This window comes from Sus scrofa, chromosome 6 (assembly GCF_054392235.1).
Source record: "Sus scrofa isolate SSC_HxYL_T2T_F1_AM1 chromosome 6, Sscrofa_HxYL_maternal_Yorkshire_Landrace_v2.0, whole genome shotgun sequence".
Taxonomy (NCBI): domain Eukaryota; kingdom Metazoa; phylum Chordata; class Mammalia; order Artiodactyla; family Suidae; genus Sus; species Sus scrofa.
In genome coordinates this window covers 112,432,561-112,448,372 of record NC_139388.1, presented here as the reverse complement: position 1 = coordinate 112,448,372, position 15,812 = coordinate 112,432,561, and the positions used below count along the sequence as shown (strand labels likewise).

Below are 15,812 nucleotides of genomic sequence, written 5' to 3'. Positions count from 1 at the left end.
GAATTGAAAGAAATAATGGAATTAATGTAGGGATCCAGTGAAGAGAAATTCCAAAACTGCAGTTGTAGGATAACCTAGAAAGTAAATGGTCCAAATTAGTACTGAAAATTGTTTCAGTCCAAGAAGTATGTCTTTAAGAAAAAGAACAGCAGGAGTTCCCAGTGTGGCTCAGTGGGTTAAGGATCCTAGCCTGAGAACTTCCATATGACTCAGATGTGCCTGTAAAAAGAAAAAAAAAAAGAAAAAGATCATAATCAATGAACAGGAATAACAGGCCTTAAATAATATTAATGACACAATGATGAAAACATTTTTCTTATCTTGATAAGAGAAAAAGGTAATGAGAAATTCTAGGAAAAACAAAGCAAACTTGTCTTTGTCATAATATAATTATAGGGTGATTTGAGTAACTACTTTGGGACAGAGGAGAAAAGAATCTATTTGACCTGGACATTAGGAACACTGTCCTTGAGTGGCGCAGAGGTCATGCAAGTGGATCTGCAGAGATGGAAATGAATCCTGGCTCAGGAGTGAATAGTCAATAAATAAACCCTGTTCACTATTTTCCAACTTCTACATCGACTAACGTATAAACAAATTACAGGAGACTGAAGTCTGGTAATAGAAAAGAATATAGCTATTTCGAACTTTGTCAATAGTTCAGCTGACACAAGGCAGAAAGTAGCAAGAGAGGAGGAGTGATGAAGGTAAAAGTGAAAGTATCAATATCCTCCTATAACACAGAGGCGAGTTCAGGGAGGCTGCTTAGACATCTCTCTCTAATGGAATTCCTCTGTGGCTCAGTGGGTTAAGGAGCTGGTGTTGTCACTGCTGTGGCTCAGGTTTGATCCTTGGACTGGGAACTTCCACATGCCATGGGCGTGGGCAAAAATAGATTTACTTATGTAAATATGAATATCTGCATAAATATATGTATTAAGGTTCAAAAGTAAAATAGAAGAACTAAAATAACTTCAAAAACAGGTAAGGGAGGGAAAAATAGTATCCTCTTCTTCATAGCAAGAGGTAAACAGATATTGTCTCAAGTTGATAAATCAAGTGTAAAAGCGAAAATAACATCATTTAGACCTTTGAAGAATTAAAAACTGGGACAGGCAGGGGTAGGCAAGAGTGGAACAGGAAACTATTATTTTATGATAACTATACAACTTGATAATATACATGTGTTTACTTGCTAAATAGTACATTATATTCCTTTTCATCACAGCATTTTAAAAGAAATAAATTCTAGTAAACTTTGCATAAAATTTTTGAAAATTAAGGTACTAAGGACATACATCTTATCTTTCTGCTACAATACTTCATATTTTCAGATTTTCAAACATTTCTAAAGTTAGTAGTAAAGTCTTTTTATGCCTTTAAAATCCCAAAGGAAATAAGAATAAAGTTACTTCTAAACTATTCCAAAACCAAGATACTGTTAAACTGTTATAACAAGAAATAACGTAAAACTATTTGTATAAAATATTTGACATTTCATAGTTACATTTCTCTTTTAAGATCTATTCAAATTAACAGCTTGGGGACCACGCAATAAACATTCAAATAGTGGACCTGACTGTAGTAAAAAATTTATACACAGAACTATTAAGCTATAGATGAAACCAAAAGAGACATTGAAAGGTCACTGAAAAATACTGAAGGAGTTAAATGGCATTAAGCAATTCTAATGAACTATTTAAATGTCACTCTACCAGTCTGTTATTAAAAACTGAACAACTTGTTTTCGAGAAATCAACTCTGATATATTAAAATACCATAAGATATCATGGAAAAGAACCTCTTGAAATCCTTAGTTTCTTAAGTTTAAAAATGCTACTGGTATAGATAGTTATAAAATGAAGCGATATTCTTAGCTCATTTACTCTAATTTTCTCCAGTTAACTGCCACTCTTGATGATAACATCTGTTTAAAAAAATCAACTCTTGATTGCTCACTGATCCTAGCTTAAATTTAAATGGATATGAGAAAATATGCTAGTTCCTATTTCCATCAACAGGGTTCTACTACTTTCCTCCAGCCCATCTTCCACTGCTGCTGTCAAAGAAAGAAAAAAGTCTCAGTTTCATAGGAAAATGCAATTTCAGTAGCTATAAACAGGTACAAGGGAAAGAAGAGCTATTCCACTTGCAAGAGCAGAAAGTATCATGCATTTTGAGTTATATTTCGGCTTTTTCACAGAGATGAAGAAATAAAAGCTTTCATTTTGCAGTTAAAACTTACCATATTAACATGCTGGTAAGTGTGCTCAATTGCTTGCCATACCCTAAAAAGATTGCCTCACATTTACTAATTTTCATTCAAAAGGTTTTCATTACACACCTACAAGGAGTACTGCAGGTACTAAAATACAACAATGGAGAAGACACTGTTGCTTCTTTCATTTATTTGTTTGCTTATCTTTTAGGACCCCAAGTATAGCTTAAGGTAGTTTCCAGGCTAGGGGTCAAATCGGAGCTGCAACTGCCAGCCTATGCCACAGCCACAGCAACGCCAAATCCGAGCCTCACCTTCGACCTACACCACAGCTCGTGGCAATGCCAGCTCCTTAACCCACTGAGTGGGGTCAAGGATCAAATGCACGTCCTCATGGATGCTAGTCAGGTTCGTTTCCACTGAGCCACAATGGGAACTCCCTGTCACTTCTTTTAAAGAGTTTACAATCTACTAGAAAAAGACAGCTAATAAAGTAATTACAATAAAGTATGATTCACATCATTAAAGTGGAAACAGAGGATACTATGAAAGCACACAGCAGAAGGAAACCTAATCTAGGAAGTCAGGAACATCTCCTGAAGATATACATTAAATTCAAATCTCTGAGAAAGAGTTAGCTAGACAAAAGACATTTGGTCCAGCACTGAAAAACAGAGAACCATAAATTCTCTGATTAGGAGTACTAATTACCCCTTTTAACAACAGCTGAAACAACTTTCCTATCACTGCCAAATATACTTTTAAAGAAGCTAAAATCTATCAGACAACTATGGATTAACTGCTTTATTCAGACTTTAAAAAAAATGCCTTCTATCTCTTTCTTCAGGACAACAACTGTCTCTTAGATTAAGTGAAAATATTTTGGTTCTTTGGAGGAAAGTGTGTAAATGTAATAACAGTAGTAGTAAAACATAAACAAGCCACATAAAATTAGAATTTTTATTATATAATTAACCTTTAAAGGATAACTCCTTTCCTCTAAACATCTCTTGATGTTTTCACAATATTAGCATAAGAAATAAGAATGTTTCATCTTGTGAAGAGTAAATAGCAAGTTTCAAGATTACCACTTAGAAATTTTAACAAAATATATGTTGCTTTTAAAAGGTCTCAGCACAACATTATTTTTTATAGATCTTTAAATCTTACTCTCAATTATTATTCTCACATATGACATAAAATTAAAATTTTAAGTAAGGCAGAACTTTACCATTTGCTACCTACTTTGACATTTAAAGGTAGTATTTAAAGGAAAAATAACCAAACAAAAAAAACTTCCAAGAAAACAAGACTAGATAATAGGCAATGTTGAAGATTTAATATTTCAGAGCACTTCAGAACATTTTTTAGTAACTTTAGATCAAGCATAAATACTTTGAGATAATCAGTTAAGTTGTAATTCATTCACACAACATTTTATAAAATTAAGACAACACACAGACGAGGCATCATCAAAGAGTAGAAACTGGGGTGTTTGAGGGGTCAAATTTAACTTAATTATCCATTTAACTATGTGATCTTGGGAAGGTTTCTTAACTCTTTGCCAGCAGTTTCCTCATTTGTAAAATGGATTTACCATCTACTTCACAGTGTTAAAGTGAATATTAAGTGCTAGATGTCTAGGTATAAAGTGTGAGTCCTCAAGCCTATCAGATCCTACATTAAAAAAAAAAATAATGTTCTGATCTAGATCATTTTTCATTTTATTAAGTGAAGCTTCATACAATGAGGGACAAATCTTAATCTCAGAAGGAAATTTCAGATATGAAGGAGAGAAAAAGGGTGTGTATGAAGTGTGTAAAAAGTGTGAGTTAAAAAAAAAAAAAAAAGAGATGAGCTACACTCCTTACCTTACCCCCCAAATTATGTAATGATTATAGGCCACATACTTAAAAATGTAAAGGTGGACATCTAATATTCATGGATGCAATTAAATGGAATCTGTAAGCCTACCATGGGGGACATTTAAAAAATTTTTTTAAATTAATCTGAAATACTCTTAATGGAAATTATCAATTCATATGTGTTAATACAATAATTCATAATTTTTCAGCCAGTATCCACAAAGGTCCATTTCATAAAAAATCTATTTTCAAGAAGAGGAAATACAGAAAAAATTCCAAAAAATATTTCTGTATCTAGTCATTATCTTCCATTTTGTCTCTGTAATCAATGAAAAACTGAATAAAAGGCAAGAGAACACTTAGGCTGGGAAACAGCAGGGAAGTGTGACACTGACATGAAATAAGTGACCACAGATGATAAATAGAAAAGAATCTAGTTTTAAAAAACTGCAGAATAAAAAAAGGATAATTTTAACAATTAAATACATTAACTGAATAAAAGAGAGCAATTTAGAAAATACTTCCATGAGAAGGGTAGGGGCACTCATTAACTGACATTTCTTCTCAGGATGAGCCTGGAGAAGAAAAACTCACTTAAGAAGCATAGGATGTAAAGAATAACAGAACAGCCAAAACTTTAAATCATAAAGTGAAGAAATGTTCTGCAGATACTAGAAAGGAGGGTCTTCAAGAGCTAAGATGAAGAACACTGTCTCTTGGGGATGAAATGGCCAGCCAACCATATTAAGCTAATCAATTCATGCAAAACATAATGTAAACTTTATCTTGTGATTTTTTTCAGTGTATTAACTTTGAGTCCTAAACTTGTTAATGATCCACTAAACTTTCAGAGTGCTAGAAATAAGTACAATCATACAATCAGTCTTTGGATGTGGCAACCTTGAAAAAGTATCTTCTATTGAGGCAGTAAAATCACTGGCTCCAGCTGTTGTGCTCTGAAATCCTCCACCTATTCATACAGGTGAATATACCAGGCATGCCAGTCAAAAGCCAGCCAATGAATGAATAGAACTGGGATACTAAGGCTCCAGAACCCCCCACTGGCCTTGACAAAGCTTTCTTAAAACTGCAATGCAGTCTAAGACCTTCCATTTCCCCCTTTTTCAAAAGGGTTAGATACCTGGAGATCTCATAGCTCTCCCTCCTCATTTACCTTAGAGGTGTTGCCTCCTCCTGCCCTCCCCAAGCTCTTGAGTCTAATGTCATCTTGATGTTTCTTTCTCAGAGAACTCAGACTAACACATTTAGTTACTAATACCAACTTTAACATTTTCTATACTTAGGAATCACTTAACAGAAAAAAAAAGAATTCCTCATTTCTTGCCATTACTATCATTATTACAAGGAAAGAAGAACTTGATTGTGTGTACAAAGTGGTGAAGCAGTGGAGATGAGAGGAAAAATATGATGAAGTAAGAGAAGGAAGTGCTTCAAACCCTGGAGAGTTGAAAGGATATGGTCTCCACCCTTCTCCCCCAATCCTCTACTGTATATCCAGAGAAAATAGAAGGAAATGCCTCACCACACTAAAGAGAGAGTAATTGATCCTGGTCTGGGGAAGAATAAGAGGGATAGATGGCTTTTTAGCTTATATCTCAGCTGGAGAGCGACTAGTCCGGCTGTGTGTACAGACTGGAGTGCTAAAGACAGGAAATGACTATGAAGTCACAAATTAGGAGGGACAGTTTAAGTCTTTTTAAACTCCCATTATGCACTTTTACTTGCATCATCTCATTTAATCTTCAAAATATCCCTGTGAAGAAGGTACTGTTAGTATCATGCCATATGTTTTTGGCTTTTCTCCTACTCTGATAATTTCTTCCTCAATCTTCTTTGTTGGCTGGGTCCTTAATTCTCATTAAACCTTAATATGCCCAAGGAGTCAACCCTGAGCCCTCTTCCATTCTTTCCCTATATTTTTGAAAATGTTTTTTAAATGCCATTTATATGCTGTTGACGATTTTCAAATTTGCTTCTCTAGCTCTAATCTCTCCAGTTAGTTTCAGACTCACACATACAACTACTTACTCAGCATCTCCATTTGGATGTAATAGACGCTATTAGCACTTCCTTCTATCACTTTGGCATTGCCCTGCTTAAACCCTCCAATGGCTTCCCACTGCAATTAAAATCCAAACTTAGGTCCCTACAAAACCTAGTAGGTTCTCACCTTTCTAATATTATCATTCATCCTCTTACTCATTAAATTAGAACCACAGTGGATGTCTTATTCTTCAAATATTTCAAAATTTATTTCCACCCTAGGCTTTTGCATTTCTTTGTTCTCACCTCTAGTTCTTCAAGTGACTGGCTTTTGTTGCATCATTCAGTTCTTGGTTTGAATGGTACCTCCTCAGAAAGGTCATCCCTGATATCTACCAGTAGCCCATCATTTCCCAATGCTTGTGGTCATTCAGTTACATCATTCAATGTTATTTCACTTTCAGCACTTATAATATGAAAAGATCTTATTTGTAGGCCCACTCCCAACCTCTGAAAATTAAATATCAGCTCCATGGCATCCTAGGGATAGTATTATTCCCAGCCTCTAGAGCAACACCGAAAACACAGTAAGAGCTCAACTATTTATTGCTGAACTTAATTAAGGATATAGTATGAAATTAGAATTCAAATTCATAACTATTAATTCCAATAATAGGTTGCCTAATCCCGTAAATGTACATCCACTGAGATAGTGGTTGTGGAAGAAAAAGAGTCTTCAACTTCGGTTTGCATACATGCAGAATATTAAAGGCACAGTGGCAAATTCAAACCACTAGCCCTTCTGCACATACATATAAATGGTCATAAAGGAAAAATATTAACTATAAAGAAAGCAAGAAGCATTGTTTCTTATAAGTAGTTCATGATCTTGAATAGCCTTACAGTTCAGACAAGGGAATACAGCAAAATCTCAAAGCCTTTTCTAATGTAGTGTCAAACTCACAGGAATGGGAAAGAAAAAAGTCTGTATGTGGAGGTGAAGTAATTACCTTGGGAATGCTCAGTAAAAAGAATCCCGGAAATGCCTGAAAGTGGAGAAATATGCAAGAAGAAAGAAGGATGGCAGGAGAAAGAAAAAAAGACAGGAATAGAATTTGAAGCAGTTTCCATCTACTTAGAAGTAAAAATGTAATTAAAACATCAAATGTATTAGAACATTGCTACTCTTAAGCCTGTCCTACATCACACATCAGATAAGGAAACATCATTTAAAGAGTAAATAGATGTGACTGCTACAATTAAAGAAAAAACAAACTTACAAGAGTATATCCTTAATTTCGTATTTATCCAAAGTTGACATAAGGTTAAAAAAAAAGATCACCTTAAGTCTCAGAACCAATTATAACTGAAAACCAATATAAACTCTATTTAGAGGGAAATCACCTCTTACTCAAGAAGACCCGAGAACCAGACTCACCGATCTTCTAAAACTTTAATGGTTTCATGAAGGACTTTTTGTTGCTCTCTCAGCTGTTGATTTTTGGTGAAGAATTCTTCCAGTCTCTGTGCATCTCTAAAAGTCAAGAAATAAAGTTTTTCTTTTTAGGGAGAAATACTCTAACAAAATTATTCTGTCATGAAGAACTTCAAAATATGATCTCACCACTTACATATTATGAATGTGTTGTATCAAAACAACTTAAAAGGTGAGGTCTGAATATCTTGTTAATCAGAATTAAAATTATACTAGAATTTGCTCTGCAGTATGTTTATGCCCCACAGAAGTACCATTCTAAGCACCAGGCATTCATTATATGACACTGGCACACAGATGAAGGAGTGAATTCTGATGCCACCACTGGCTCAACATGGTCAAAAATGCTACTAAAATGTACATTTATGGTTTCTAAAATTATTTTGTATTTGTTAATGTAAATAACAAATAACGATACTCATATCATCTCTATTCCAACTATGAGGGATTTATACTTTCTATTTTACTACTTTTTGTGTTGCTTACTTGGTATTACTTTTAAGTCAGGGCTTACTGTGAGGTAGAAATACACAAACTGCATATCCTGATGCCTAGGTTTGAATCTCAGCTGTAAGGTACCGGCTGTGTGAATTGCTACAAGTAACCTAAACTCTGTGCCTCAAAAAATGTGGATAATATATTAGAATCTGCCTCATAAGGCATATATAAGGACTAAGTACTAACAAATATATAGCATGCAGAACAGTGCTGGCACATTTTAAGTTCTATTTATAAGTATTTACCATTATGATTTTAGTCAGAAAAAAACAGACATCTAAATTTTTCTTCTAGTACATTACCTGGTTATTTCCCAAGGTTGTGTCATATTTTACCCCTCCATCATTATATTTAAAAAAAAAAATCACATATAAGGTATGTGTATAATTTAATTCTATGAAAACCTGTTAGAAATTGAATAGGGATTTTCTGTGTGATTTGGAAGCTAGAAATACAGGATAACACCATGGTTCAAACACCTTCCCAAAATCCACAGAAGGGTCTTGAATATCAAATCAAATAAAGGTGACAAATCAGCCTACCACAAAAAGGATATGTCCAAATTATTGTCAAAATTGCTAAAACGTAGAATGTAACATCACTGGCAACAAACAGATATGCAAAACAACTAATTCAAAATGTCAGATACGCAATATGAGCGTACTTGTTAAATACTGGTTGAATATTTGATACTGAATGAAAAACCAATACATCTAAAAGTGGCATCCTGTGATACAATAAATATTGGTCTGGTAGCATGTGTAGATATACAAAATTTTGGAGGCTTGTCTCTCTGAGCTTATCCATATGTCTATCTGCATGTATCCTGCTTTTCTAAGAAACACTTTGCTTTCCTCTTTGAAATAAAAAGGGGGGTGGTGGAATTCCTTGGTGGCCTGGTGGTTAAGGATCTAGCATTGTCATTGTTGTGGCTAAGGTTTGATCTCTGGATTGGGAACTTCCACATGCCCAAGGCATGGCCAAAAACAAAGTAAATATTTAATTCAGAAGCAGCAGCAGGTTTTCACTGATCCTATTTTAGGAGTATTCAACAGTCAACATTTACAACATTACAAAATGTATAATTTTGTAAATAAATTTGTGTCAAGAGAAGCATTAGCCACATGTAGAGACAACAATCATCAAAACACAGGTCTGAAAGAGATAGACAAATATAGTAATTGATTTCTTTTCTAACTGCTTCTTCCAGGTGGGAATCCCTAAGGAATGAAACATCTTACAAATAAAGGTATTCTAACAATATAGAGACTAGACATTCTGTTACTATACCCTATCTATTGTAAAATATACTGGAAAAGGGGTTTATGGTAATATAGGCAATTCCAAGTTCTGGTCCCAAAATGCAATGACCTATCCTACTATAAAATAAAGCATCTCTTTACTCAGGGCTTAGTCAGGGAATTTACTTACCCATACTTCTAAAATGTATAACCCCAAGCTACCTAAGGCAAGCAGGTACAGAGTAATTATAATATATATTAAAAGGCTACTAAGAGGATCAAATGACTCTGTGAACTACACAGTGAAGTAAAGCATTATTATCACCTACTGAATAACCCAGCTGTGTTTCTATTCTTTAAGATTCAGAAATGTTGTAAGTGATTTTTGAGAAAGTAATATTCAATAGGCTGTTTGGTCAGAGGTGTGGAGAAATATATTTTGTATAAAAAAATCTGTTATAAAAAGTACATTTATTATAAGCAAATCTAGATTATTTCTAATTGTATCTAATCATTCAATCTGCAGGGAAATGATTATGATTCTAGCTAAAGGAAAATATTTTATAGCTATAACCTATCACTTAAAATAGTAATATTTTATAAAATAAAATTAGGTCTACAAGAAGGATCCATTTTTAATAAAAATTCCTTCACATACATTTAGAGAACATAGTTTAAAATGCATAATCAAAGAGCAAACACAATGTTTCTCAAAAGTGACCAACATTTTGACCCTAAAGGATGTCATTCTAATCAATGGTTGTTAATCTAGCATCTACAAGGCCATTAACTTCCAACACTGAACCAAGGTACAATATAAAGAGCTCACTGTCTAACTACTGATCAACTCCAAAATATTACACTTTCGGTATTAGAAAAGATCAGATGGAAAAATAATTCCTATACAGTACTATTATATACAGAAGAAGAGTCCTGTAGAATAACTCCAATAAACAGTAATTAGCTCTTTAGTGTGTTATGTGTTAAATCACCAAAGTCACTGACAGTATACACTCTTCTCTTAATAATGCTCGTAGTAACCACCACTAGCTGGGCTATAAACAAAAATAAAGGTGGAAACAAGAGAATGAGTGTATTTCATAACTTTTAATCCCAGACCATTAAATAAAGTAAATCACCACTATAGAAAAGCCTTATTGCTATGTAAAACAAAGATATTTTCTCTTTCGATTTCAAGTGGATAGAAAAAGAAATTTTATTTACTAGCCAAGAATGTGGTTAATCCATTTTCATCCAACCAATGCAATTTCAATATATTTATTTTTTGAATAATTTTTTATCATAGGTGAAATTTATATATCAAGTTTTCTTCTGTAACTTTTCATATAAATAAACAAAATAATCCACCAAAATTAACTAAAGTAGATTAAAAGGCTAGAAACGGTTTGAAGCCCCTATTGCCCACAGAAACAAAGGAATATTGATTTTCTTCAATACCCAGCAGCTGCTTGGAGATAAATTGATCTTCTTTCCAGATTCAGGAAATGAATTCTAATTTATTTATTTATTTATTTTTCTTTCTTGCCAACCTGCGACATATGGATTTTCTGGGCCAGGGATCAGATCCAAGCTGCAGTTGTGAACTAAGCCTCAGCTGTGGCAATGCTGGATCCTTAACCCACTGTGACAAGATGGGGATCATACCTTCATCCCAGCACTCCCAAGACACCACCAATCCCAATGCACCACAGCGAGAACTCCCTAATTCTTTTAAAAAAATGTTTCAACTTAGACTTAAAATTATTTATGAATATAGAACAAAGAGTAACTGTATATCTATCATCCAACTTCTTAAAATGTTAGTATCTTGCAAAACCACAATACAATTATTAAAATCAAGAAATTAACACTGAGCTCCTGCTGTGGTGTATGGGTTAAGAATCTGACTGCAGCAGCTTAGGTTGCTGTGGAGGTATAGGTTTGATCTCTGGCCAAGTGCGGCAAGTTAAAAAGAATCCAGCATTGGTCCAACTGTGGCATAGGGCACCAGCTGTGGCTTGGACTCAATCCTTGGCTTGAGAACTTCCATATGCCGCAGATGCAGCTATTTAAAAAAAAAAAAAAAGAGGAGTTCCTATCGTGGCACAGTGGTTAACGAATCTGACTAGGAACCATGAGGTTGTAGGTTCGATCCCTGGCCTTGCTCAGTGGGTTAAGGATCCGGCGTTGCCGTGAGCTGTGGTGCAGATACGGCTCAGATCCTGCATTGCTGTGGCTCTGGCATAGGCCATAGGCTACAGCTCTGATTGGACCCCTAGCCTGGAAACTTCCATATGCCGCGGGAGCAGCCCTAGAAAAGGCAAAAAGACAAAAAAAAAATCCCGACCGTAGCAGCTTAGAATGCTGAGAAGGCGTGAGTTCGATCCCTGGCCTGGTACAGTGGGTTAAAAGATCCAGCACTGCCACAGCTGTGGCTCAGATTCATAAAAATAATAAAGAAATATTAAAAACATTTAAAAGAAATTAACATTGATGTAATACCATCAATTAATCTATAGACCTTATTCAAATTTGGCTAACTGTCCCTCTTAATATCATTTTTCAGTCCTGGATCCAATCTAGGACCCTATATTGCATTTAATGTCTTATCTCCTTGAATCTGGGACGATCTCTCCATCTTTGTCTTTCACAACCTTGATACCTTTGAAAAGAAATGGCCAGCTCTTTGGTTGACTATTCTTCAGCTTGGTTTTGATGTTTCTTTTTTTAAGAAGCTGACAGATGTGACATTATACTCTTCTTAGAGCAAGATATCAGGAGGTACATGAGGTTGACATATCTGATTACTAGTGACGTTAACTTTGATCATTTGAGATGAAGTCTGCCTGTTTCTCTGATGTAATATTATTATATTTTTCCCCTTGTAATTAATAAGTATCTTATGGGAAGATAGTTGCATAATTTGCAAATTTTGCAACTACCGTTCTTCATCATACTTTTACTACTTTTAGCCTTCATTGATGATTCTTGCCTTCAAAGTTACTGCTGTGATGTTTGCCAAATGGTGATTCTCTAATATTTTTTTTTATACATTTAGTAACTGAAATTCTACTAAGAAAGAACTGTCCGTTTATTCTATGGATAGAATAATACATTACTATCATAATTTCATCATTCGGATTGTCCCAGATTTTGCCATTAGGGTTTTTTTCCCAACTTCTCTTCTGTATTTTTCTGAAATGCCCCATTACTTTTTGAGCATTTCCCTATTTCATGGCACCACATGACATTTTAGCTCATTATGTACTCTGCATACTCCCAAGCCCTGGAATCAGCCAATTCTCCAAAGAACCTTGCTTGATTCTTTTTACTGGAGAATTTTCTTTAGAAATCAAGATCTAGGAGTCCCCGTCGTGGCTTAGTGGTTAACAAACCCAACTAACATCCATGAGGACTCGGGTTTGATCCCTGGCCTCGCTCAGTCGGTTAAGGATCTGGCATTGCTGTGTGCTGTGGTGTAGGTTGCAGATGTGGCTCAGATCCTGTGTTGCTGTGGCTCTGTGGCTTTGGCATAGGCTGGCGGCTACAGCTCTGATTTGACCCCTAGCTGGGAACGTCCACATGTTGCCAGTGCGGCCCTAAAAGAAGAACAGACCAAAAAAAAAAAAAAAAAAAGAAAGAAAGAAAGAAATCAAGACTTAGGCTTCAGGTATATTCATTACTACCGGAAATCATTTCTAGGCTCTCTCAATGGACCAAGCCAAAGAAATACATGGATGCCCTCACACACATTAACACATATTATTTTCTATATTTACCCATCTATATATTAAAAACCATGAATTCATATAGACAACTCTGTGTAAATATATACCTATATAGTTTTATACATAATATATATAATTTCTACCTAGCACCATAGGGTTCATTCTAGCCTTCTCATTTTTCTTATTTAAACCTCTTTTCTCCTGACTGTGAGAAATCTGGCTCTCATATCAACAATATATTTACTCATTCACTCAATCCTAGAATACATATAAAGTAGCGTCAGAATCTTTATTAGTCTAAGCCAATCACATTAATTCAATTCCCTTTGCCAGTTATTGTTTAGGAACAAGCACTGTCAATGAATTAGAGAAAGCCTGCTGGGGGCTGCTTCTGGCAAACTTTGGTAATTAGTAAAAAGGGACACAAAGAAGTTATGCAAGTGATAACTGGAATGATGACAGCCAGCTTGCCATATTGCAGTGATTCAAGACTAACAAAAGGATGAGCCAGAACACTAGAATCAAGAGTTCCCTGGTGGCCTGGCAGTTAAGGATTTGGCATTGTCACTGCTGTGGTTTGGGGTTGATCCTTGGCCTGGGAATGTCTCATGCCACAGGTGTGGCCAAAAAAAAAAAAAAAAAAAAAAAAAAAAAAAAAAAAATCATAAAATTATTTCAAGAAAACATTTTTTGAAAAAAATTTTTTTTCTTCTTTTTAGGGCCAACCACAGCATATGGAAGTTCCCAGGCTAGTGGCTGAATTGGAGCTGCAGTTACCAGCCTACGCCACAGCCACAGCAACACAGGATACAATCCAAGCCACGTCTGTGACCTACACCACGGCTTGTGGCAACGCTGGATCTTTAACCCACTGAGTGAGGCCAGGGGTCAAACCTGCATCCTAATGAATACTAGTTGGATTTGTTTCCACTGTGCCACAATGGGAACTTCCTGTTTTAGAAATTTATGATTTCATACTTCTTTAAGTCATCTTCCAAACATGACTTTCTAGGTATAAGAGAAAACTTCACCATTTCCATTTTCAGATTATTATTATTTTTTTGGCCACACTCAAAGCATATGGAAGTTTCCAGGCCAGGGATCAAATCTGAGCTACAGCTGCGACAACACTGGATTATACATATATTGAAATTATATTAAAATACAAATATATACAAAAATTAAGGCTATATTCAAAATTATTCTTTTTCCTTTAGAAGTTTGAATAACTTGCTGTCAACTATACAAGGTCCACATTAAATAAAGCTAGTTCCCTTATAAAGAAAACACTGAGGTCAAATAGGACATCAATATCAATTACTTTATAAAGACATCAGTGTTACATATACCAATACTTACAAAATTCGTTCCTTTTTCAGTTTGGTTACTTTTACTTGTAAACCTGAAAAAGAAGAAACAAAACCCAGTATTTTATTTATACAATTTACCATTTCTAAAGCAGTTAATCTAAGTTTCTTTAGGAGTTTAATGCTGCACTATTAAGTCACTTAAGTCTAGCCTCTGAACAACAAGCCAGGTCCCATTAGTTTGAAAAGAGTATATTTTCCTTACTTGTACCCTTAGGTCACAAAAGAATACCTGCAGCATTACTGCTCTTAGTCTATTGTATGATGGCCAAACAGAATGAAATTTTCTCCACCTAAAGTGAGTTACTTCCTTTCTAATAGCATGGGCAAGCATATAATTAGAAGTTCACTATAAACGAAGGTTTATGTTTTGGCATAGCCTATGTATTCGCTAACAACAACAGTGCTTATGTAGTCTCAAATTTCTTAGGATTAAAATAGATTGTGTCAGGAAGTCCTGGACTAGGAACACAACTGCCTACACAGAAGTCCTTAGTAAAAGGTACTAGGTATTTTTTTTAGATCAAGGTATGTATTACATATGTTACATGTATTTTTAATTTTGAGTCTGACACAGTACAAAACCACTGCATATGGGAACTGAATAATTATTGTGAGGAAAGCAGGCTGAGGGGCACTGACACTATAAGCAAGGATATGAACAAAATAGATCGACATTCCTCGTTCTCAAAAACAATAACTAAGAGGAGAAAAACAGCCATTAAACAAACATGAAAACAAATCCAACACCACTAGCCATATAAATCCAAACCCCCAAAATCACTTAACAAAATTATAAAATTATAATACCCAATGTTGATAAAAGTACTGTAAAAGTACACTGCCATGCTTTGCAGGATATATTATAAATTAGTACAATTCTTTTGGAAAGCAATTTAGCAATACATAATGAGAATCTTTTTCATCAATATCTCACTTCTTGGATTCTAACCTAGGAATATAACTCAAACTATAGAGAAACTCATAGTCACTGGGAATACTGAACAATTTATTGAAATATAAAATGCTTAAAATAGGGACAATATGATGCAACCACCTGGCAGAATAATATACAGCTATTAAAATCATTAAGTAAAAAATTAAGTCTATTTAGCAACACTAAACTGTTTCGTTTTCTATTTTCTCTATGCTATTGCCTACAATGAGATTATTAAAAGGGGGAAAAAAACTTCTGTGTTTACTTTTTCTGATTCCTAAACCAATCATTTTACTATTCTATAATTTTTCCAATTGTGGATACTTTATCCATCCCTCCATTTTTTGGGCCATGCCCATGGCATGCAAAAGTTCCCAGGCCAGAGCCACAGAAGTGACAACATCAGATCCTTAAGCCACTGGGCCATCAGGGAACTCTTATTCATTTTTTAAAACAGTG

The 15,812-nt window shown here is 34.8% G+C and overlaps 1 protein-coding gene across 35 annotated transcripts in view; it reads right to left on the bottom strand.

Annotated features, from left to right (window-relative positions):
• The window catches only part of RBBP8 (RB binding protein 8, endonuclease), a 96,164-nt gene that overhangs the window by 53,411 nt on the left and 26,941 nt on the right, over nt 1-15,812 (bottom strand). For all 35 annotated transcript variants that reach the window (XR_014807740.1, XR_014807739.1, XR_014807741.1 and 32 more), the window contains 2 exons: nt 14,409-14,451; nt 7,526-7,621 (listed from right to left, as the gene is read on the bottom strand). Coding sequence is in view for 18 of the 35 variants with exons in the window: in XM_084964355.1 (XP_084820481.1) it covers nt 7,526-7,621; nt 14,409-14,451 (139 nt within the window). In the remaining 17 variants the exon portion in view is untranslated. The remainder of the gene's footprint in view (nt 1-7,525; nt 7,622-14,408; nt 14,452-15,812) is intronic.